Source organism: Triturus cristatus, chromosome 3_2 (genome assembly GCF_964204655.1).
Source record: "Triturus cristatus chromosome 3_2, aTriCri1.1, whole genome shotgun sequence".
NCBI classification, from domain to species: domain Eukaryota; kingdom Metazoa; phylum Chordata; class Amphibia; order Caudata; family Salamandridae; genus Triturus; species Triturus cristatus.
This window is the reverse complement of record NC_140584.1, coordinates 789617742-789641912: the sequence shown is the minus strand read 5'-3', so window position 1 is coordinate 789641912 and position 24171 is coordinate 789617742. Positions and strand designations below refer to the sequence as shown.

The window sequence follows — 24171 nt, the reverse complement described above, 5'->3', positions numbered from 1 at the left end:
CAAATCTAACTTTGGCCGTTGCCCCTGAATAAAGTTGCCTTAGAAAGAGTACAATGGCAGGATCGACTTCCATTTCCTCAAGAATTTGCCACATCTTGGCATGTATCACGCAATCAAAGGCAAAGTGATTGACACACTGCGGGTAACTCCAGTAATAAACATTTTCAGAGCCTATTTAGGGGTAAGAATAGCTGGGCACTGTGCCCCTTGCTCACTGCACCATAGGAATAAAGCTTGCCTGGCTGATGAGAGGTGATACTACCGAAGCCGGTCCCAGAATGCTTGTTTCCAGTCCAGAGAGGACCTCGCTTGGCAGTTTAAGCTTTACTGGTCCTATGGAGAGCAGGATTAAGACTGATTTGCAAATGGCTGGGTCCAAACTAGGGAGATGCAGCGAGCAAAATAACAATGGATTAAACCCAGATTTGTGACTGGGTGTGAGTGTTTGTAAAGTTATAGCACTCCGTCCATCATTTTATTTTGTGATGTTGCTATGTGCGCCTCAAGTGGCTAAGGTAATGCCCAGACATGGATCCCTGGCTCGCTGTGCCACAGGATTCAAGCTAGCTTGAATGATGAGGGGTGATACTCTGAAACCGGTCCTAGGATGCTTGTTTCCAGGCCAGGGAGGACTTGGCTTGGCATTTCGATCCGGACTGTTCCCATGGGGAGCAGGGTCAAGACTAATTTGCATATGACTGGATCCAAAACTCGGGTGACATGGCGAGCAAAATAACGATGGGTTAAACCCAGATCTGTGACTGGGGGTCAGTGTTTGTAAAGTTATAATACTCCGTCCATCATTTTATTTTGTGAGTTTGCCAAGATTGACTCTAGCACAAGGCTGTATACCTCTCCTTCCAATGCAGATGTTCCTTTAAAAAAAAAAAAAAGAAATCTTTTGTGATCTGAGATCAGGCCTGGCTTCCCTGGACCATGTGGATCCATCACCTGCCATTTCCAATAAACAGTGCAGTCACAAATATTTCCCATTTGGGTCCACTAATTACTATACACATCTCTTCAGTACTGTTCGTCATACATACATTTAAGTTTCATACACATTACATTCATTACCCTAAGACTATTTAAGTATAGTGCCACAAACATGTGAACAATATCAAATCTTTAATAAAAATCTCATAATATTACTTCATAAGTACTCAATGGGCCATCCAGGTGCAAAATTGATGACCAGTTAAAAACTTATATTTTCTTTTGTAAAAAAATGACGACTACCACACGATTTAAAAAAATCAACATATTACATATCAATAATAAGCAACAGAGAGAACACAAAAGAAAATGCACTCTGTCTTCATTACATGCTCATTTGTGCAAATCAACCACAAAAACACATGATTGTAAGAATATACATCCAATCTAACAGTATGTGCCACAAATTCAGTAACATACTTGCCATCAACGTGTTTCAGTGGTATAGTGCTGGTTTTGACCGCCTTCTTCAAGACTAAAGAATATCTCTCACGTGTACAATACAATAATCTAAAACTTTTACTTCGAGGAGATTCCCTCCTTCACTGTCGAAGGGGAATTGGTGACAAGAAAAATTAGCAACCTCATTAAAACTGAATGAAGTAAATTCTAATTTTGGCCTCCTCATTTGACCGAACTTATTGATCCTGGGAAAATCACTTTATCTCCATTTGCTCAGTTTCCTTAAATTTTAAAAAGAAGATTAACCCCATGTATGGAGTCAGTTGGAAAAAACTAATATTTACAAGCATCTCCTTTTGCTTTGCATTTATTTGGGTTTTGATCTAAAACAGAAAAAACGTGAAGAAGGCATTGCAACCCCTCTTCCTCTATTTCTGACAACGCATACACATAAAGTCACCAAAGGTTTTACTACAGCATCTGTAAAGCCTACCTTACCAGTCCACAGAAAAGATCCCTGAAAGTCAATGCACGTTGTCATGGAAACACCATCTTACCATCACCTTGTAGTTTCTTGAGACCTTCCCGGAGTACCCGTATGGGATCAGGATCACCTGGCCGAAGGAGTGGATGGTCAAGTAGCAGATGATTTCAGATTTCTTGCTTTTCACAAAATTAACCATAGCTTTTGTCTCAGGCTCGGATGCAGGTTTTGTTCCACAGAATTCTTCAGAAGTGCAATTTGGAGCAACGTCAACACCTTGAAGGAAGTGAGAAGGTCACACAATTAGATTCATGTGACTTCAAGGATGTTCCTTTTTCCTTTTCCTCCCAGTGATCCCGCTCTCTCAGGGACCTGAAGCCTAAAGGCTCTGATGGACTGCTCATCACAAATCTTCTCTCTCCTGCCCTCTCTCGCCACTCTCTACTTCTTGTGAAGGCCTCCTTCCTCCAGTTCTGTCCCACATGTTCAGGTATTCTTAAGAAGCCCTGGCCTCGCCTAATCCTATCTCCTCCCCACTGCGCATGAGCTAGCCATCATCATCCATCCTCAGTCGTGGTACGTCAACCAGGACACTGGTAGCGGTAACTCGCCATTCCTCCCTCACCCACAACCGTTCTCTCCCTCCCCCTTCCAGCTCTCAGCTCTTTGCCTTTCTCTCTTTCTCTCTCACCACTGCCCATCCCCTTGAGGCCTGGCCTCCCAGTCTTTTCCTCCCACTGGCAAACCCTTACTCCCATCCATGTGCAAATGTGATGGGACAAATATAAACATACATAATGTAACATTTGCAGTCTGTTCTTTTCTGGCTTCTTTCACATCACTACTGTTGCCTGCAGCCGCAGCCAGTACATCTGGTGTAACCTGTACGAGATTCACGTACTCGCATTCATCCAGCCATCCAGTCATGCACTCACGCACCCATCGAACTGTTGATTCATTCTCGCATTCACCCACCCACACAACCACACACACGTTTAGCAATCAATACAAAAAATCACCTTAAAAACTCAAACCTACAACGGGTTATTGATGTTTATATCACACGTACATATCCACAGACACACACATTTTGCACCACTCACCTTCAATTCACGAGCTCGTGACTAAGATCAGCCGCAAAGTTCCTTTGCTCTAAAACCCATCCTCCCCGGGTAATACTTTTATCAGCCTAACATATTGCAATTTTTGTGTTTTTTACTATCCGATGATTAAACACTTTAATTCTCCGTTTCCTACTAGTGACTATAAAATGATTTTATGCTTCTAGCTTAGTGGTCCCACGCTCATCATAAATTACAAAAAAATGTGCTTTTAGTCCGCATTGAACGCATTCTTTTAACGGTTTCCCAAACTATTTTCATCAATTTGTAATGCAAGTTCGCTAAGTATTGCATTTCTTTAGTAAACTACATTTAATTACACCAATATATTCTAAGATTGTTGGTGCTGCAACATGCGATCGTCGAAAGGGTGAGCTTTTCAGGTTCCTGAAAATGTGGTTAGTGTAGACACCATAGGGGATTCAGTGTCACCACTGACACATTATTGGGCATTATTGGCCTTTGAGTAAGTCAATGATGCTAGTTACACGCATGTCCAAATGTGTGCCTCTCAGCCCCAAGGATTCCAGTCAGGGCAACTGTGAACTCTGAAGGAATTCTGGGGTCCTTTGCAAAACATATTTTAGAGCCCTCTGGTCTATTATTACCAATGTTCATCTAATTTAAACTGTCATGAAGCCTAAAATGAAATTTAAAAAATGGGGGCACACAAAAAAATCGGCCTGGGGTCCATCAGCCACCCAGTACCAAACGAATGCTTAAACTATTTGTCTCGCACCACTATTTTTCTTGGAATTCAGCGTCTAATCAGACTGTTACTCCAAAAGCAGGAAGATACAGTAAGGGTGACTTTGTGGATGCTTAATGGAAAACAGCATATTATCACAATAAAACAAATGCGCACAGAGTTTGACATTATGGGCCTCGTTTATGAAAAGTGTTGCATTGGTGCATGAAAGCAGCGTTGCAACACTTTTCAGTGCGCTCTCCTTGCGGCACGATGGATGCGCCATATTTATTGTACGGCGCACCATGTTGCAAGGAGTGATAGATACGTCAGGAATTCTGACATATATGTTGATCAAAAACCCATGCATTGCTGGAGTTGTGTCGCTAGCATGACTCAACTCCAGCAATGCACGGGGGAGGCCTATTCCCATTGCACTGCGTCACCCTTACGCCTGCTGTGAGGCAAGCATAAGGTTGTGATGCAGTAGAGTCTTAGAAGTGGCACAGTGAAAGCTGATGGATTTCACTACGCCACTTCTATTAGGATTTTTCACGTGGAATGCCCAACCTGCATACATTATACCTGACGCAGGTATAATGAAGCGCACGCATTTACAAAGTGATGCATCTGCTTAGATGTGTCACTTTATAAATATGGCAAAATGTGGTGCACCCTTTACGCTGCTTCTGTGTCACAAACAATGACACAACGGCAGCGTAAAAGTGACGCAAGCTTTCATAAATAGGGGCCCGTATCTTCAAGTGCTCAACAATCATAATCATTAAGAAAATACCCTTCACAACAGACATTCTCGTTGCAATTGTGAAAATAAAATCAGTGCTCTGGGTATTTTCACCATTAACATAAGTGAAATCTGATAATTTTCGTTTTAATTCTCTTCCTCTCGTTTGTCCCTTTTGTCCTCTTTTTTTCTCGTATGTTATCTATGCACTTCGCCGGCTAGACTGTGACCTCTGACTCTGATGAATAAGAGAAAGGGGACTGAATATGCAACAGAAGAAGAACAGAGAGGGAAAGTTAGAGACTGAGATAAGGTAGAGAATGGGTGTAGTAGGAAGAAAACTGGGAGGTAAGGAAGTTAGAAGGAAAGATACTAAGATAACAAGCATTGGCATAGCCAATAGGTCTCGCCTTTGGGAACTTATAAGTGTTTAGCCATGCAACAGTTAATGTTGTTGCACCAAGGATATTGTGCTGCATAACTAAATACTTATAAGGTCCCAAAAGCGAGACCTATTGGCTATGCCAATGCTTGTTAGCCTTGTAATGTCATTGCTGCTGATGCCAGGGAAGCCGTGAAGACGCGTTTGCAGCCGGCATGTTAAAACCATTAAACGATATAGTGCTTGGAGGCTGTAATTAAAGCCTTCCGAGCAACAACACACATAACAAGGGGTGTCGACATAGGAGGTTACAAAATGAGACAAGGCGGTACTAAGGTGGGACTACTAAGCCTTTTGACCAATGAACAGCCATAGTTTACAGTGGACAATGACAAAAGCTACTGAAAAATGTGGATGGAGAGTGGTCGGAGCTTCAACTCCATACTCCAACACAGCATGGCTCGCAGGCTCGACCTAAACAACAAAGACACGCAAGTTGGGCAAGAACAAGGGGATTCGAGGTTGTTGGGGGAGTAAGGGTCAAGAGGGAAAAGGGGGATAGTTTGGGCATACCATCCTTCTAAAAAAACCTAAATAAAACAAACCAAGTGAGACCATCAGTGATTTGGTCTTGAGAAGATTTTTGATATCATAGGACAATTTTCAGGTTGGATTTGTCAACTTAATGAATTCTACTAATTTTGGAAATTTCAAACAACCAGCTAGGTAGTACATGGCCATCAAAATCTATGTGTTTTATAACCTGTTTACGTAGGACAGCGGTATACAGCACACAGCAAACAGTGCACCACATCCAACGGGTGCAGCAGGACAGAAAGCAATGAAAGTGCTGAAGGAAGTTTTTCCATTAGTGAATGAAAACCTTTCACAACAATGAGCAAGCCATACATCTAGCCATGTAGGCTAGTGTAAACGAAGTGTGACTGTGTAGTGCCAATTGCACACACCTATGGCGCTTTCTTTGTTTGGGAATCAGACCATGCACAGAATGCACCTTTTCTCAATCTACAGTTGATCCCTGTTTCTACAAACAGAAGTTTGCTTCTGTAAATCTGTCTCTATGAGTCTGAAAGTATGACCAATTTTAAGCATGAGTAAACATGCTGGCACTGACAGTGCCCTATAAATGATTCTACATCATCACGTATGGAATAGTGTACATTCTTAAGGTGTTAGAGCCACTCCACCTTGGTATCTAGTTATACTTCTATTATGTATTCTACTCTACACCCTCAATAAGATGCTTAGTTCTTGGAAAACTAAATTAAAAGTTAATTGTTACCACCCCACATGTCTGTCTTCTCCAATGCAGAAATGCAACTTTTCACATCTGTTGAAAGGTTTTGTCTCCTTTTTGATTGGCAGAGATCCCAGGCAGTATACACAATATATTTTTCAGAATATGATGCTCTTTCAGGGACATAGACATGAAACTGTGTGGGCAGTGATTAAGGATTTAAGAAAGTGAAGTAGATGAGGAAACCTCTCTGGGCCAAAGCCTAGAGGTGGCCACGAGCGGATTGGTTAATAATATTGATGTATTGAGTAACAGAAGAGCGGACAACTATGGCTCCCAAAACAGCTGTAGTTCATTAAAGAGTCACTTGAAGCATTGAAGGAAGCAGCACCAACAAGTGGCGACGAGAAACACCACTATGAAATTCTGCCGGAAAATTTGTTTACAACCTGTGGAAGATTACAGAGAAACAGAACTACAGCAGCGCCCACCTCTCTGGTCAGTACCTCAAAGGAGAATTAGTAGAATATGTCACTTTCTCATAATGACAACTGTCATGACGTAAGCAGGATTTGTTTTCCTTCAGTTTAACCCATGGAGCCTGAATATCAACATTGAAGGGAGTAATGGCCCTGTACCTAATAATGCATCAATTCTCGTGGCACAAGAAGAATGCCAGGAACCCTAATGCCAACTACCAAAATGGAGAGCCTTTCCCTTTGTTAGCCACTGAAATATAGGCATAATTGTGGTGCTTAAGACTGTTCACACCATGGATCTCAGGTGCAAGTACGTATGCTGCGTTACTGATAGCTATTCCCCTAATCAATTCACCTGTAACTAAATTGGTTTCACATTTTTAACTATGGAAATTCCTACGGGGTCTAGTTCGCGCATTGAGCCTGGGTAGGAACGCACAGCTAGCTGTTCTATTGTTCTTAACTCCTTACCTTGTGACGATTTGTCGGAGTCTAATATTTTTGAGACGATATAAGTGCAGGACGATATTTATTTAACTTCGATGTTATGATAGACCAGTTTTGTTCGCAGCTGCGTCGGAAGACGCGGAAAGCAGGGACCATGGGCGGACGGGAACAATAACACGTGGATAAATCGTTCGTTATTATCTGCTCTCGCGCAGATTATGTATATGAAAAATGTTTAGCACGCCCCACTCTCTCAGCTGTCTGACAGCTGAATGCGGTCTCGCAGGAGTGTGGCTGTCAGACATCAGAAGAAAGGGTTCAAGGTTGAAAGGGGTCTGTCAAACACAACTCGAACAGCAGTTACTTTTATTTTTATGTTAAGAGAAATGACATACACACATGCCAACCTTGGCAGTGGGCACGGAGCGGCTAGCAGTAAAATACACCTTCCTAGGTTTTTAATGGTTACTCGCATTAGACCCTCCTGGAACTGCAATGCGCGCGGCTTGTTTTCCTGCCAAGAAAAATAGCTTCTGGGGCATTTAGGGGCCCGCAAACAGCACGATGAGCCTGGGAGGAAAAGCCACTTCAAGACAGTGTGCTCAGCTTGAGACCGACATCCGGAGATAAGTTATGAAGTGATAGGAAGCAAACATCAGAGGAAAGCTATTTTATCAGCTAGTATAAATTTGAGAAGTTATGCTTGTATGATAAAGTGACACGAAGGTTTTTTTCAGTTGGACAAACACCGTACTGAACAGAATAAAATCCAAGGTTCAAAAGCTGAGACATGAAGGCGCAGCTGAACAAATACAGTGCCCATTCGCAGACACCAACTGGTACTGGCCGTCTATTCTGAAAAGGGAGTATGGTATTAGCAAAACAAGCTTTGGCAACGCGGCCGCGAAAGTGAAAGTGATCGCAATCGCGATTACGATCGCGTGCAACGGAGGGCGCGCGTGCACGTTCACGTGCACTGTAGCTTTAGGCCAGGCAGCACTTTGAAAAAGCCTCTTTACAAAATGTCTCGGCCAGATCAGCGCAAGCGCTGAATCAGGCGAGACCTAAAAAGGTAGGAATAAAAAGAGAGGGAAAGAGAGATAGTTAAGATAGTAGAGTTAGGATCAGAATGCTAGAGATAGGGATGAGAAAATGCAGAGAGAGGGTTGGGTACGGTGAGTGAGTGGTGGCATAGAGTGAAGTAAGATAGAAAAGGGGTGAGTGAGAAAACGTAAAGCCAGAAGAAGGTACAGATAACAGGTAGGAAGGTGAGGTAGTGAGTGGAACAGGGAAACATACAATGTAGAGATAGTGCAGTGAGGTAGAGAAAGGTGCAGAATGAAAAGATTATACAAAGACAGTTCGAGTAAAGAGGCATAGGGAATAAATGTGAAAAAGAGGAACAAAGGATAGAGAGAGATGAGGTGTGGAGGGAAAAGCGAAGACGTAGAGAAAATGGGGCATATTATCAAGAAACGGCATTAAAATTATCGCCGCTTTGTCGGCAGAAAACCGCCGCTAAAGCGGCGATAATGGGCTTGATAATATGCCCTTGAGAATTCCCATAGAAGCCCATGTTCTGGTGTCAACCTGGGCTTCTATTAAAATTCTCTGCGGCATATTATCAAGCCCATTATCGCCGCTTTAGCGGCAGTTTTCTGCCGCTAAAGCGGTGATAATTTTAACGCCGTGCTCGATAATATGCCCCTAAGTGCTGAATGAAAGGTGAAGTTAATGAAGATGTAGAGTGTGAGAGACGTTAAGGGAGAGAGGTATGTGTGAGGTAGAGAGACAAAAATGCAAGGTAAAAAGATATATATAAGAAAGAAGTAGGAGAGTGGTGAAGTGGCGAGGGTGAGTTGAAGTAGAGAAGGAGGTGCAAAGAGGTGAGAGAGTGAGAGAGAAAGAGGGTATTCATAAAAAGAGAGGTAATATAAAAGAAGTATGTGAGTGATAGAGGTGAGTTTTTTGGAGTGATTTAGAGAGGTGGTTTGTGGGAGGTGATGTAGATAAACATGATGTAGAGAGTTCTGAGACCGAGAGAGGTGTGGGGGTAGGTACATAGAGCTATGGAGATAGGTAGAGATAGAGTGGGTTGAGATATAAGAGATGAGGTAAAGTAAGGAGAAAGACAAGATAAAATGGTTATTTTATTTTTTACCTTAAATGCAATCAACTTCTTGAGAGCACGAGGGTTTACTAAGATAAGCTTCTGTAAAATGTGCATGTCAAGGAACACTATTGTTACATTGGGACTAGCGACTGTCAGTTTAATACGGGCCCCTTGAAAGGCCCACTTTGTTAATGCCATAAAAGAGTTCTATACTCTCTATGTCTACTAGACTTGCAGATATGTCACCCCGGGACAAACACCAATACACTCTTTCTGTTTTGCTCATGCACCTCCCGGCCCCCGCTGCCTCGCCGTTCTCCACGCACTCATTTTCTTGTGTGGCGCATGGTAAGCCACTCTTTATTTTCCGGGTGGCTACTTTTTTCCTCGTGGACAGCGACCTGACTATTGGTGTGGGTTTACATAGTACACCTTGGGGCAGATTTACAAGCCCCTTGCGACACATTTACGCAGCCGTTGCGCCACTTCTGTGACGCAGCGGCGGCGTAAACCATGCACCATGTTGCGCCTTATTTACAACGTGACGCATCTAGAGAGATGCGTCACGTTGTAAAGCCCTGCGCTACATTAAACCTGCGTCAGGTTTAATATATGCAGGGTGGGCGTTCCGTCGGAAAAAGCCTCGGAAAAGTGACGCAGTGAAATCTCCAAGATTTCACTGAGTCACTTTTCCGACGCTGCTGCGTCAAAACCCTGCGCCTACCTGAAGCAGGCGTAAGGCGTGATGCAGCATGATAGGTATGGGCAGCCCCTGAGTATTGCTGGAGTTGCGTCGCGCTTGTGACACGACTCCAGCAATGCGCCGCCCTTACGCCATCAAATGCGTCATGCATCTGTTTATCCTTGCGCCACGATGCGCCGCATTGTAAATGCGGCCCATCTGTGGTGGCGCAAGGGTAAACTTGTGGAAAGCATCTTACCTGGCGCATCCCTGCTGATATATGCAGGGATGCGCCAGTCCTTGTAAATCTGCCCCCTTGTTTTTTTCACATCACGTCTTTTTCCTGGACATGAGGTCAACTGCTTCTTTTTATTTATTTATTTAATTAATTTTGATACAGGTGTGCCACGTATAGCCCTGTTCCCTCTTGCACCCTGTTGATGCATTTTGCTACGTGCATCTCCTGCATTGTGTTTTTTAAGGTAGTATAGTGCAGGCAGCGAAATGCCATTGGCAGGCGGGATCCGGCGTTAAAGCCTCATACCGATCTATTAGCAAAGGAAAACTGGGATAATAAGCATGTCAAGGAAAGGGCGCTGGGAAGGTTTCAAGTTCCTTCTCAATTGCCCAATGAAAGGGAGACTCCTCCAAGTAGTCACAGTTCCTCCCTGCACGTAACAGTACTCTTGAAAGGTGTCAATTGTCTCTTTAAGTGGGTCTCAGTTAGAAGGAAAAAGCCACAAAGGGCCAAAAAAAAACAATTTGGCAATCTTGTTGCTCTTTATAAAAGATGAAGATTATGCAGACGTGGATCAGAAAAGCACCAAACTCACAGGAAAAGATTTCAGTGAACGCAGGAAAAGATTAAATTTCATCATGGATTGGGAAACTCAGGGGCATATCTACAAGGCGGCGATAAAAAATTATCGCCGCTTCTGCGGCCGTTTCCGGCCGAAAAGCGGCGATAATTTTATCGCTATATCAGCAAGGTCACGCTAGCGCGTGAAACCTTGCCTTATCGCCTGAATTCCGAACGCCCATCTTTACATCTCTAATGAGATGCAAAGTCGGCGTTCCTCCCCAGGATAACGGGAAAAATTTCACTAAGCAACATTTCTCCTATTTACGCAAAGCAGCATAGCGACAAGAAAAGTAGCGATAACCTCTGTTATCGCTACTTTCCTTATGCCTGCTTTGAAACTGACTTAGCCATGATATCCTATGGAAGGTTGATATCATGGCTAAGCATTTGAGGCCCTATCAGCAAGCTATCGCCAAACTTCATGGGATTATCGCTGGGTTTCCAGCGATAATCTCACGTTTGCCAGTTAGTGCTAGGATTTTGAGATAAGCGTTGCTAATAGCACGCTATCTCAGCGATAAAAATCCACGCTAGCCGGCGATAATTATCCTAGTGCTAAGTGCGCTTAGCGATAATTATCGCCGGTTGTTGCTGATATGCCCCTCAGTTTGGAATTTCTGGACTGACCGCCATCTTCAAAAGAGCAGTTCATATGGTTTGACCACAACCCTCTCTACTCTAACACAAAGTGTTGATACGAGAAAGAAGCCCATATTTAATCTCTTTCTTCTGATGAAGAACACTGCAGTCCCACTACCACCCCTCTTGCCTGATGCTCCTCGCAGGAACCCCCCTCTGGACGATGAATCACTTCTGATACGTGTTGATGCCCAAACATGCAATGAGTGCAGCATCCTGAAACACGCTGCATAAATGTACAAAGAGAGCAACATCTTCATCTGAAGGATTGCCACCACTGGTGAGGTCTGGGTGTGGATGTAACAAGACATCAGCCTGGGGCTGGTGACATTTTGGGTTTCCTAATCCCTTTGGGTACAAGTGGAATGGGAGGAAAGAAGAACACCTGTCTTAGTGACCAAGTTGAAAATATGGCGTTCCCCAAAGGCTTTGGCTCGTGGAACCTGGTTGCGAAGCTTGGGCATTTTTTTACTGCTCCTGCAAACAAATCTACCTCTACAAACCCTTAACATCTAAATGTATGCCAAATATGTTCTTTCCATTGAAATATATTATTTGTACTCCTGGAAGGTGAATTGCTGTCAAGGGCATGTTGTGTTACGGTACCTAGCACCACAAAGTATCTGTTCCAATAGATGGAAATCTTAATTTAGTTTTATCCTTATTTTTTGACATGATACTTCTATGGCTGTAATAATTTCTTGGTAATCATTGATAGGAAGATTTTCAGATTGATCAAAGTTCCATCATATGTGTTGGACTTGGCCCTTCTGGCGGGTTCACCCCTAAAACTTTTTTTGCTTTTATTGGTGACTTGGTGATAGTGGTTTTTGGTTTCTGCGCACTTTCCCTGTGTCCCAGGGTAAAGTGCGTGCGCACTCTGAGTGCATGTGGTGAGATAGGCCTGCCCTCCCATAGGAATGCATGGGGAATGTATGCATCCCTGGTAGTTCCTGATGCGTGGGGTGTGCATGGTCGAGTCTGGTATGTACAGATTCGTGTGGTAAAATGCTGCGCAATGATGCGTGCAGCGTGCGTGTAGCTAGTATGGAAGTGCCACTTCTAGAAGTGGGCACTTCGGTGTGCAGTGTAAAATGTGTGCCTTGTCGCGTGATTGGCTGGCTGAGGTCATGTGACGGGCTAGGGATTCCCCAGAGTCAGGAGGAGTCACCCGGTGGTGAATAGGGAGATTAGCATGCTGATGGCTGGGGAGGAGTGCACCCTGGACCTGAATAGGGCAGGGCTTTCCCCACACAATGCTGGCTCCGCCCCCTGTGGTGCGACTGACGACCCTAGCCCTGCCAGTGAATAGAGTGAGGGGCTGAGCACATCAAGGGTGCTCCCCAACAAGCTGCGACTGGTTTTCCCCCTCACCCTGCACCAAGAACAAAGGGTTTTACTGTATAAAAATGGGGCTGTGTCCCCACAGAAGTTGTTCTCTGCCAGGATCTTACCTGAGGGGGGCTGCTGCTGCTGCTGGACCAGAGGACCGCCACTTGGACTACCTCCCTGCCTGGAGGCCCAGTGAGCTGGCTCTGGGTCCAGCCTTGTCCCCCACCCCTGCCCTGCTGCATGCAGGGAAGAACTTTGCCGGACTTTGTGGTTCTTTTGTCCCTAAAGCGCTGGGAGCGCTTTATTTGTGTCCCCAAAGCGCTTGGAAGCGCTTTTATTCGCCCTTAGCGCTCAGGAGAGCTTTATTACTGCCAGCCGGTGCCCACCCGGCATTTGCCCCGTCTTTACCGACCGAGCGGGAGCCACCCCGCTCATTTAATTATTTAATTGGCGGGTGCCCACCCCGCATTGTGGTGTGCTTGCGGGTGCCCACCCCGCTTATTTGATTATACTTACGGCGGGTACCCACCCCGCCATATATCACATCTAACGAGGGAGCCTACCCCTCTGTGGACCGAGTTTGGAGATCACCGCCGCGGCCGGGCTTGCAGGAAGTCAGGCAGGCCGAGGGCGGGACTCCGGGACAACTGGAAACGGATCTAGGAGGGCGGGAGCCTACCCCGCCTCCTTCCAATGAATCGCGGCTGCCCTGAGCCCCGGAGCCGGCAGGAGCCTACCCTGCGCCCCGGGGCACTCTGCCTAGAAGAGGAAGCAGCGCCGTGACTGCCCCAGCCCCGCCTCGAGAGAAGTGACGGTGAGCGCTGCCGGCCCCGGAGCGACAGCCCGGTGAGTGCGGAAGGGCTGGGGGGGGGGGACTCCGTGTGCGCACTGGCTGGGAGCGCTAGTGCGCTCCGAAGACGAGGCCCGCATCCCAAAGAGTCCCCCGTGTGGGACCTGTCATTTGTTTCTCGAGCCCCAGGAGGTCTCCACCAACGAACGGCAGATATTTGTTCAGAGCCGTGAAGGCTCCAACGAACGGCAGATATTTGTTCAGAGCCTAGAGGGCTCCAACGTTACCGGGGCATTTCTTACGTGTTTGAGTGGCCCCAGATGGCAGCGGGCCACTCCCACCTTGCCCCACATTAGTTACAGAGCCACAGAGGCTTAGGGGGCTTGTGTTGTTGTTTAGAGCCCCGAGGCTCCAAAAAGGCACACTGTTTGGATTAGAGAGTCCCGAGAGGCCCCACGTGACTGATTTGTGTTCAAAGGGCACAGTGGTAGCCACGCTCCTTTTCCCAGCTGCCCAGCACTTAGTGGGCAGCTGCAACGTTTAGGTTGTGCGCCCTGGTTTGCGCAGCCTGCGCAGGCGTGCCCTGACTCTGCTGGACACAGGGCGTCCTTGCCCCTTCACGGCCAGTTGGCCTAGGGACTGCCACAGTGGTGGCTAATGTGAGTTTGGCGCTATTCTTGTCCTACACCTCTGAATGTTTTAGGCATCATGTGTAATGTGCGTTTACCCCTACAGGTATTGTGATACTTAGGTGGTTGTTTGTTTTCTCCTAGTACAGGTGGTGCTAGTGAGGTCCTAGTTCCCTGCGCGATATTTTCCTAAGGTGGTTAGGGTTGCGTAGGTGGTACTTACCTGTTAACAGTAGTTACTGGTTGTGTGCTACATGTTCTATTTTAGCGCTACAGTGATTGTATGTGCTATGTGCTAAAGTATTATTCCTATGTTCTAAGTGCTAATTTCCACAAGTGCTAATTCCTGACAGTGGTCCATGTGGCCCTGTCCCCTGTACATATAATCCCTTGTAAACTCTGCCCGTGCCTGTTGGCACATTGTAAAGTGTGTGATTTTATCTAATGTGTTTTGGTAATACAAAGGCTATTTTTATATAATACCTTGTGTGGAGTTTCTTTTGTGGTGGGCCTTGGGTGTTGTTGCTGGGTGCGCGCGCAAACGCTTTACACATTGCCTCAGAGATAAGCCTGACTGCTCGTGCCAAGCTACCAAGGGGGTGAGCAGGGGTTATCTTTGGCGTGTACCTTCCTTGCCCTGACTAGAGTGGTGGTTTCTGTCTGGCTTTGGCGCAAGCCTTAGCCAACCAGAAATCGCCATTTCTAACAATATATACGTCCAATGTTTGTTTTTTGAGTGGAACCCAAGAGCGTCACACTATTGACATTCCAATTTCTGGAGAGATGCTTTTGAGATGAATTATTACGATTTCGTTCCTAAAATGGAAGTGCTTCCATCATGTTTTTCCATTCATCCACCTTTGTAACGATTCCTGTTTTCTAAGTTGGCAACTGTCTCCATTTTCAATGGCCATCCAAACACTGTTGAAGAAGTAAGACTTGCTTGTTTTTTGTCCTGGTCCTCCATAGACATTATCTTGTTTGAATTCATAAGTCTAGAACAAATCCTCTCAGGAATGGGATCATGGGCCATTAATCCTAACAGCAATCTCACTTTTCAAAGCCTATCTGAAGCCTCTTAAATCGGTAGCAATATGAATTTCCTTCTCAATCTTCCACTCCAGTGAGACATCACCAGAGGAAAAAACAGCAGTGCCACTCCAATGCAGCCAAGCCCTCCAGTGTCCCAAAATGTAGTGACGCATCAGCAGATAATAATATTTTGATGGGAAAGTCAACAAAATGATCCTATTAAGTAATGTCACCACCTTTATCCTGATTTATTGGGTGGAGGTGGTTGTTTAGGAATTCAAAGATGATGTCCCTTGTGGAAATCGAACATTAAAATTATGTAACTTAACCCTTTCCATTAGAGCCTCCCTAACCCTTTTAAGCATAGAATAGAACAGAACTGAACATAAAGCTCTATAAATCTCTAAAGGGGGGCACTAATTACTAGTAAAAGATTAATCACTAGCAAAAGACTAGGCTGGTCTCCTGGTAGCCTCATTGCAGATTTCCCTGATTGGGGCAATTCTCATGCAAGCATCAGTAATTGTGCTATTTCGTGTAAACTGCCCTCAATGAATACCCACGTGGTCTCTTGGCCATCTAAGACGAGGCACCCAGCAGGGATGCCCGCTCTCACCCTTGCTTTTTGCAAAAGTGATGGAACCAATAGCCATTCGGCTGAGAGTTGTGATGGAGCCATGGGGAATACGTTTGGGAGAGACTAATCATATGGTCACATTGTACGCAGACGAAACTCTGGTCTACCGGCCACAGCTGTAACGGTGCGTTCCCAGTACTGTTGACAGAAATGCAAAGCTTCGGGGAGATATCAGGGCTCCTTATTAATCGCACAAGGTCCAGCGTTGTCCCAATGGATAGAATGGCTACAGTCCAACCAGAGCTGAGACCGCCCATTGATTTACCGTGGGCAGAAGAAGGAGAGTGATACCTAGGTATATATCTGACAGACACAGCCAAAGCATATCATGAGTCTAATATCGGCCGCTCAATGCAGGGAGTAAAAGGATCGATTTGTTTCTGGGCTGAGTTACCGTTATTCCTTATGGGACGCATAGCAATCATTACAATGATTATTTTACCCGGTGTTTATATGCACTACAACACTCCATCTATATAACTCCTCAGTCGTATTTCACCATAATAGAAAGTCTCATTGGGGTTCTTTTGAGGGGGAAAAACGTAGAAGAGTTTGACTAACAACTCTCCAGAGAACATGGGAGCAGGGAGGCTTGGAGGTACCCAGTCATGAATTCTACTATATGGCTTCTCAACTGCAACACGCAGTCCACTGGTTAGACAGCGAGGAAAACTGGGAGAAGTCTCTACTAGCCGGAACTTGTGGAGGTGGCTCGTTGGCTGAGCTGTTGATGTTGGGGGGTGGAGTTCCCGAAAAGTATCCATATATAATATGACATGTGGCAAGAGTATGGGAAAATGTAGTGAGAAGAGTTATACAACACGCTCCGTATGCACCTGACATGCCCTTATGGGTGATTTGACCCTTTGCAGCCATTGCAGACTCTATGGTGGAAAGATGGTTGTTGCCAACTACTGGGAGACCTTTACGTAAATGGGCAGTTCATGTCCCGGGAGGAGACACAAGGCACCTTTGAACTGGGACCGGGTCAGTTTCTCCAATATGGTAAAATATCTAGCGTACCGCAGGAACTTTGCTTGGGCTTCCCAAAGGAACCCCCCACTACTAATACACTACAAGATTTACTGTCCATGGCGCGGGGGATAAGACTCATCTCACACCTCAATCGGGCACTCCGTGAGGACTTGCTCATGGGGCCTCTAGGACTCCGACAAAAGTGGGATACATTAATGAATGAACTTTTGACTGAAGGTGAATGGAAAAGGGTACATAAGGGTGTGTAAAAGGTCAGTGCAAATGCACTATTTAAACTCCTGCAATATAATATAGTACATCAAACACATATTACCCCACGCACATTACTTATAATATACCAATCACGCCCGGATGGATGTCCTAGATGTGAGGCCCAGGGGGCAGATTTCCTCCACATGATTTGGCAGTGCTCATTGTTAAACCCTTACTGGGAGGAGGTTCTAACTCGCCTAGGAGAAGCTACCGGTTGGAATATACCGAAAGACATTAACAGATATTATTGGGATTACTACCCACGCCCACAAATAAAAAACTTAGCAGACGCTTTGTTAATCTAGGGTTGGTTTTGGCCAAAAGATGAATACTGATAGCATGGATGCCACCCCAGTCACCGAAATTTGTAGACTGGATGAGAGATCTAAGCGAGTGGGCAACCGCAGAGTTGGTACAAATGAGATCTGTGAGAAAAGATGAAACAGCTGAGGAAGATAGATTGACATGGGCCTCTATGTTGACGGACCTACAGGGGGTCAGGAGTCGGCTTTCCAGGGGGCCTCAGCAAGGGAATGCCCGTAATAGCACAAGGCAAATTAAGATAAAATCTAGGAAAACACAATAATCCATACAAATATGTGAAACAAATATGTAGGTGATTAGGAGTTCCAGACTGGCACTGAATGGGAGTGGGTGGGAGTTCTTGGGAGGTTCTGTTAATGTTTTGTTGTATCAAATACATTTGCCAAAGTGTGTGATGACAGACAAAAAGACATACAATGGAAAAAAATGACAGATGATGGAATATCTGTAAAATATAAGACAGAATGTGAAATGAACAAACCAGAATGCTAATTATCGAATAGAAGGTATATTCTGTATGCTGAAACTGCTGCTTCATTATGTACTCCTGTATGTGTAAAAGTGCAAAATGCCAATAAACAAAAAATAAATAAATTATCTCTTGGCCTTCTGGAAGCATGATGTGATAGATGAAACTTACCACTGATCAAGGTATTACCCAGTATGTGCTAACTAGCTGTCTACTTTTCTGATTATTTCATCTGGAAAATAACTTTTCACACCTCTTTATACAAGAGGTGTAACAACTGGAGAAGTTGCATTAGAAAGAAAACCAGGAGACAAATGTTTTGACTGATATGGAAATTACTTTTGGTCAGAATAAAGAGTTCTCAAAGAAAATGGGATGCTAAAGGCTCATAAGAGTATGAGAGCTATATCTCAGTTTCCTGGGTAATACCTCAGAATTGGGGGAGCCGCCTTCCCCCACAAAACAGGTCAGGAATTTGGGAGTCCTGCTGGACAATAAATTATCATCTGAAGATCATATAAAGGCACTGTCGAGCACCTGTTTTGAGATATTGAGAATGCTAAGGAAAGTATTTCCTTGGATCCCTTTGGATGCAAGAAAGACCCTTATTCAGGCGCTTATTGTGAGCAGGCTGGATTATGGCAATGCACTACTGGTAGGAGCCAGGGAAGAGCTCTTCTCCAAGCTCCAGGTACTGCAAAATACTGCTGCAAGAATGGCTTTGAACAAGCCTAGACGCTCTCCATCTCGACCCCTGCTGCAAGCCTTACACTGGCTGCCAGTCTGAAAGAGAGCAGTCTTTAAACTTCTTACATTGGTGTTCAGGGCTAGGCGAGGCCGGGGACCAGTATACCTAAGGAAGAAGGTAAGGGCTTATGTCCCGGGTTGTCAGTTGAGGTCTAGCAATCAAAACCTGTTAGTTCCGTATAAGATCAATAAATCAAGAATGGGAGGGCGTGCTTTCTCCCATTTTGCCCCCTTTCACTGGGACATGTTGCCGGAAGAGATACGTCGCTGCACCTCTCTGGGACACTTTAAGAAAAGCCTAAAAACCTGGTTGTTTTAGGGGGTCGGTGAGGGCGAGGGTCCTGCTAGTGTGCTGCCAAGCGTCGAGAGATCCCCCTGGGGATGATTCTTTGCGCCATATAAATGTTAAATAAAATTTAAAAAAATACAATGGCCACCAAAAAAGCTACATGTCGAGATGAATTTTGAAGAGATGGTTTATTCATTGGTTCAAAAGGAGGATGCTTCATTTGCAAAGAGCTAAATTAATTTCCAAAGGAGGAGAAGACTTTCCTACTGGAGGAATCATTCTTCTGTCTTTAAGAATATATTTGATCACTTGAATACTCAAGAATTCTGTTTTGGAAGGGCTTTTCTTGCTCAACTCAAAGGCCACCAAGTAAGCAAAGTAGTGTTTGAAATAGAAGAATTGAAAACAAGATTTTGCACAATAAATGAATTAAGGAAGTATGATGTATTTGTCTGTTGTTGATGTACTCTCTAGTTTGCCTTCTTCCCCAATATCCAGATGCTAAACCTTTCATAGGTCATTACGAAAGGACTGACTATACCTCTGATCAGGTAATCAAAAGCTTACCCTCTTTAAGTTCTGTTCTATAAATCCTATTGTGAAGTTTTTCTATTTTGTGTTTTCTCTTTTTATTAACAAGTCCATGTGAAGTGTTTTCTATTAGTGGCTTATTTCTGTGATGATCTTATCATTAAAAAATACACTAATTTTCCTGCTACAATTCATCAATTTATTGGCAATTTCAACACCTGGAAGATATATTGCATTTGTTTGAAAGTTTCTGAGGATAATACGGTGCCAGATCCTTACAGCATCACTTCAGAGGAATGGGACCTCACTCCTGCCTGCTTGTTCACGGATTGCATTTCTTTTGTGGTGCTGCTAAATTTGGTGTTGTCAGTGAGAAGTGATCTAGAAGACATGGCTTCTCCTTTGAAGTCCACATTCCCTTGATATACTCCTTATAGATACTGCAACCCATCAAAGAATGGCTGTTTCAGGAGTAGAAGTCAAGAACTGTGCTTCTAGCATCATGTTTTTCTTCTGACGTTAGGCACAATGGGACTAAGAGGGTTGTGAGAGAGATGGATAACCTTTGTTACCAGTTACCAACTGCCCATGAGCTACAATAAAGAGGATCATTCAGGTACTATATTATTGTGGTGGTGAAAGTTAACAGGAGAAACTAGTTTAAAAAGATCAATGGGAAAAATGACATTAAAGCATACTGATGTGGTATGCAATCTCCTCCGCAAACCACATCCCCTTACCTTTCAAATGGTTTTCAAGGATGCTTCAATATCTAGGTCTGTTGACAGCAAATGTATGCCATAAAGATCCACATGTATGAGATTATTGACATGAATGTTGGTACATAATGGAGCATAAAGGTAAATAATGGTAAAAACAATAGTCCACATACTTGAACAAGTAATTGTTGATGAGCCATATAGATTGGTAGGCCTTACAGATCACCTTCCCCACCAAAAATCATAACTCTCCTGGGACGTGAGGATTTATAAGGACCAATTGTGTGACCGTTGTGCTATGGTAAGTGTTAGAAATGGGATTTCTGGTTGGCTTGGGATTGCCCCTAAGCCAGGCAGAAACCACCACTCTAGTCAGGGCAAGGGAATTACATGCTGAAGATAACCCCTGCTCACCCCCTTGCTAGCTTGGCACGAGCAGTCATGCTTATCCTGTGTAAAGCATTTGCGCAACACACACACACAGCAGCAACACACTAGGCACACTACAAAAGAAACTCCACACAAGGTTATATAAAAAAATAGCCTTTGTTTTATCCCAAAAACATTAGATCATAACCACACATATACACTGTGCCAACTGGCACCAGGTAGTAATTTACAGGGGATTATATACATGACCAGGCCAATCGGGCCACGGTCAGAACCATTAGAAAGCACAAGTAATAAAACACAACCAGTAACTACTGGCCAAATACTGTACTCAGCATCAGCAACCTAAACGCATTATGTCTGCATCGCTTTGGGCAAAAACATCATAGCATGACATTTGCATTAGGCATCACCACATTATGCAATAACATTAGGCATATACACATTGTGAAATCTCTATAGGGCCTTACGCTCTACCCATATCACAATGATGACCCCAAGCCAACTGGCCTTCCCCTGGGGCCCGTCTGGGCTGTCCCCAAATGCCCTCTGTCCACGAAAGTCAGGGGGCTAAATGAACACATGGCTTCCACCAACCCGTGCTCTAATTGGGGGGTGAGGGGTGCAACTCACCCTTGTTATCCTAAAGTAAGAATGCCCCCATGTGCAGCTGCCCACACTCTCGCGGTGTAGCTGTGGCCATCAACCAGTGCCCTCTGAGCCCCACTCCGGGACTCTGGTGACAAAATTGCCCCCACGTTGCAGCTGCCCTCCAACAGGCAGGTCAGCTGTGCAAAATGAGCCCTGGCATCACTGTGCCCTTGAAGCCCCACTCCGGGACTAAGCCAAATCAAAGTGCCTCCTTGTTGTAGCTGCCCACGCTCTCGCTGTGCAGCTGGAGAGGCACGCACTGCAACTAGCAGTACCTCAGGGAGCTCCGTTCACGGGGCTCTTTCCGGTGCACTTCACTCGGCACCAACTGTGCTCTGGGAGCTCCGGCACGGCTCCACAATCAGACCCGCTCACCGGAGCTCTCCTTGACTCCTATGGGCGGTTTAGCAGCAGGTTCTCAGGCACCAACAATGTGCCTCGGTCGGCCACTCTCCCCGGGCCTCTAAGCACTGATCCAGCCTCCAGGGACCCGCCTCTCTCTCTCTCCATGAGACGGGGGGTGGTAATGGAGCCCGCAAGGCTCCCGACTCTTCTGTGGCATGCGGGGCTTCCTTCACCGATACGGGAGCACGGCCTCACATCAGGCACCTTGTGGCCTGACTTCCTCTCCGGCCGCTCAGCAATTGGCTGCCTCGTCAGCTTCCTGGCCCCACCTTACACCAGGCAAATGCCTGACTTCCGGGGACGCCGCGCGAGGTGCGGTGCTTCTGGGGTCTTGAAGAATGCGGGGTGGGCTCCCGCTGCACTCCGCAAAGCACACACATGCAGGGTGGGCTCCCGCTGGACCTCCTTTCCTGCAGCACAATGCGGGGTGGGCTCACTCTTTATTCCAGCTCCATGCAGGGGGATCCCCATGCTGGGATTCCCTCAGGACGCTCTGGCAGCCCTGCGCTGAAGAGCACACACGCTCCTCTCGACCTAGAGCATTTCAAAAACAGCCAAAGCTTGGCAAAGAACTCAGCAGGCAGGCCAGCACGCTGGGGCTCCAAGGCGAGCAGAACCCTCAGCTGCCGAGCAGAGCAGCCAGTCCATCCCCAGCGGCGGTTCCTCCTGGTAGGCTGGCACCCTGCCAGCCGCAAGTAAGCACCAAACGGCAAACCTAAAAAGCATGCCTTTCATGGGGTCACAGCCCCAGTATATATACTGCATTTCTCCTTTTCTGCCCTGGCACAGGGCTTGCGGGAACCAGTCTCAACTGGTTCAGGGGGGTGTTGAAGCACTCTGTTTATCAGGCTTCCACCCTCCTTTGTCTGATTGGGCTCAGTCATCAGACACACCACAGGGGGGCGGAGCTAGCATTCACCCTGGCAGGCCAGGACTATTCAGTGGCAGGGACTACTCCTCCCACTACTCCAAATGCAGATCTGCCCATTCAGCCTTGCGCTGACTTACCCTGGCCTCCCTTGAGCCACACACCTCACCAGTCCCTGTCACTCCAGAGCCAGACATGCAATACACATCGGGCAGGCAGACACATAGCACACAAAAATGCCAACTTCTAAAAGTGGCATTTCTAAAATAGTAATAATAAATCTGCGCACACCATTGCGCAGCATTTATTATTACTATTCCAAATATACCAAACTTGACCACGCTGCTCCTCTCATATCAGCAATTACCACTGAAACACTTATCAGGGAATCCCCAATGCATCCTTATGAGAGGGGAGCCTAACAGCAGTGAGAAACCAAAATGGCTGTTTGTCACTACCAGGACATGGCACACACTTAAGATACATGTCCTACCTTTTACCTACAATGCACCCTGCCCATGTGGCTAGCTAGGGCCTCCCTTGGGGTGACTGATATGCAGTAAAAGGGGGGTGGCAGATGTTGCACACACTTTAGGTGCCACGTCACAGTGGCAGTAACACTGCACACACAGGTCCTGCAATGGCAGAGGTCAGAGACAGGTTTGAAAGGCTACTTTGGTGGTTGGTGCAAGCAGTGCTGCAATCCCACCAGTAGCATTTAACTTATTGGCCTCGTGTATATGAGATACCTCATTACTGGGGACTGATAAGTAAATTAAATATGCCAAACAAGTGTAGACAAATCTTATCATGTTTACCACAGAGAGCACACACACTTTACACTGGACAGCAGTGCTAAAGTGCCCAGAGTCCTAAAACCACCAACACCAGGTCAGAAAAAAGGCTCGGAGGAAGGCAAAAAAGTTCAGGGATGATCCTATAAAATGGGCCAAGTCCAACAGTAAGACTGTAACATACCAAACACGAGGAGATGATGGACAGAGCGCTGAAACGTTTCAGACACTCACCCCAGTCACACTCTTTAGTTCACTTTGCCACCCCAGTTCAGACATAGCTACATGCAAATCAGTCTTGACCCTGTGCCCCATGGGAACAGTCCAGCCCGAACTTCCAAGCCATGTCTTCCCTGGACAGGAAACAATCATCCTGGGACCGGTTTCGGGCTCACAGCCCTCATAAGCCAGGCTAGCTTGAATCCAGTGGCAAAGTGAGCAAGGGACGCACGTCTGGGGATACCCTGCCAACTTAGGGCGAACAAAACAAACACAAGGAGATGATGGACGGAGTGCTGAAACTTTTCAGACACTCATCCCCAGTCACAGATCTGGGTTGAATCCATCATCGTTATTTAGCTCACGACGCCACCCCAGTTCAGACACAGCTATATGCAAATCAGTCTTGACCCTGTGCCTGTGTAACATACAACATGCCATGTGAAGAAAAGTATTCATTCCGATATTAAAATTAGCTGGCTATTGGAACAGCGGCCTGATCATTCCACTTCTAACTAGTAGTAGGGATAGACTCAATTCGGGAGACCACACCCGAGCACCAACCTGACAGAGTACCCTGTATCTAAAAACACTTTGAATTGTTTAACAATAAGCCATCGTTTTAGGAAAGAAGTAAGTCACCGTGGTGAATCTGACATAACATATAATTTTTAGAGAGTGCAATCCAGCATCTCCTCTGGAGTCTGGGAACATATAATATATACACAAAGCGAAAGCTATGTAAATACAGTCCCTGAACAACTTTAAAACATGGTAGAAATAATTAGACCTGCCCAAA

The 24171-nt window shown here is 45.6% G+C and overlaps 1 protein-coding gene across 5 annotated transcripts in view; it reads right to left on the bottom strand.

The window, feature by feature from the left end:
• The window catches only part of CPO (carboxypeptidase O), a 523455-nt gene that overhangs the window by 51045 nt on the left and 448239 nt on the right, over window positions 1–24171 (bottom strand). For 3 of the 5 annotated variants that reach the window (XM_085648886.1, XM_085648888.1, XM_085648889.1), the window contains exon 8: window positions 1956–2158. In XM_085648886.1, coding sequence (XP_085505012.1) covers window positions 1956–2158 — 203 coding nt within the window. The remainder of the gene's footprint in view (window positions 1–1955; window positions 2159–24171) is intronic. The other 2 variants (XM_085648890.1, XM_085648887.1) reach the window with 1 other exon arrangement.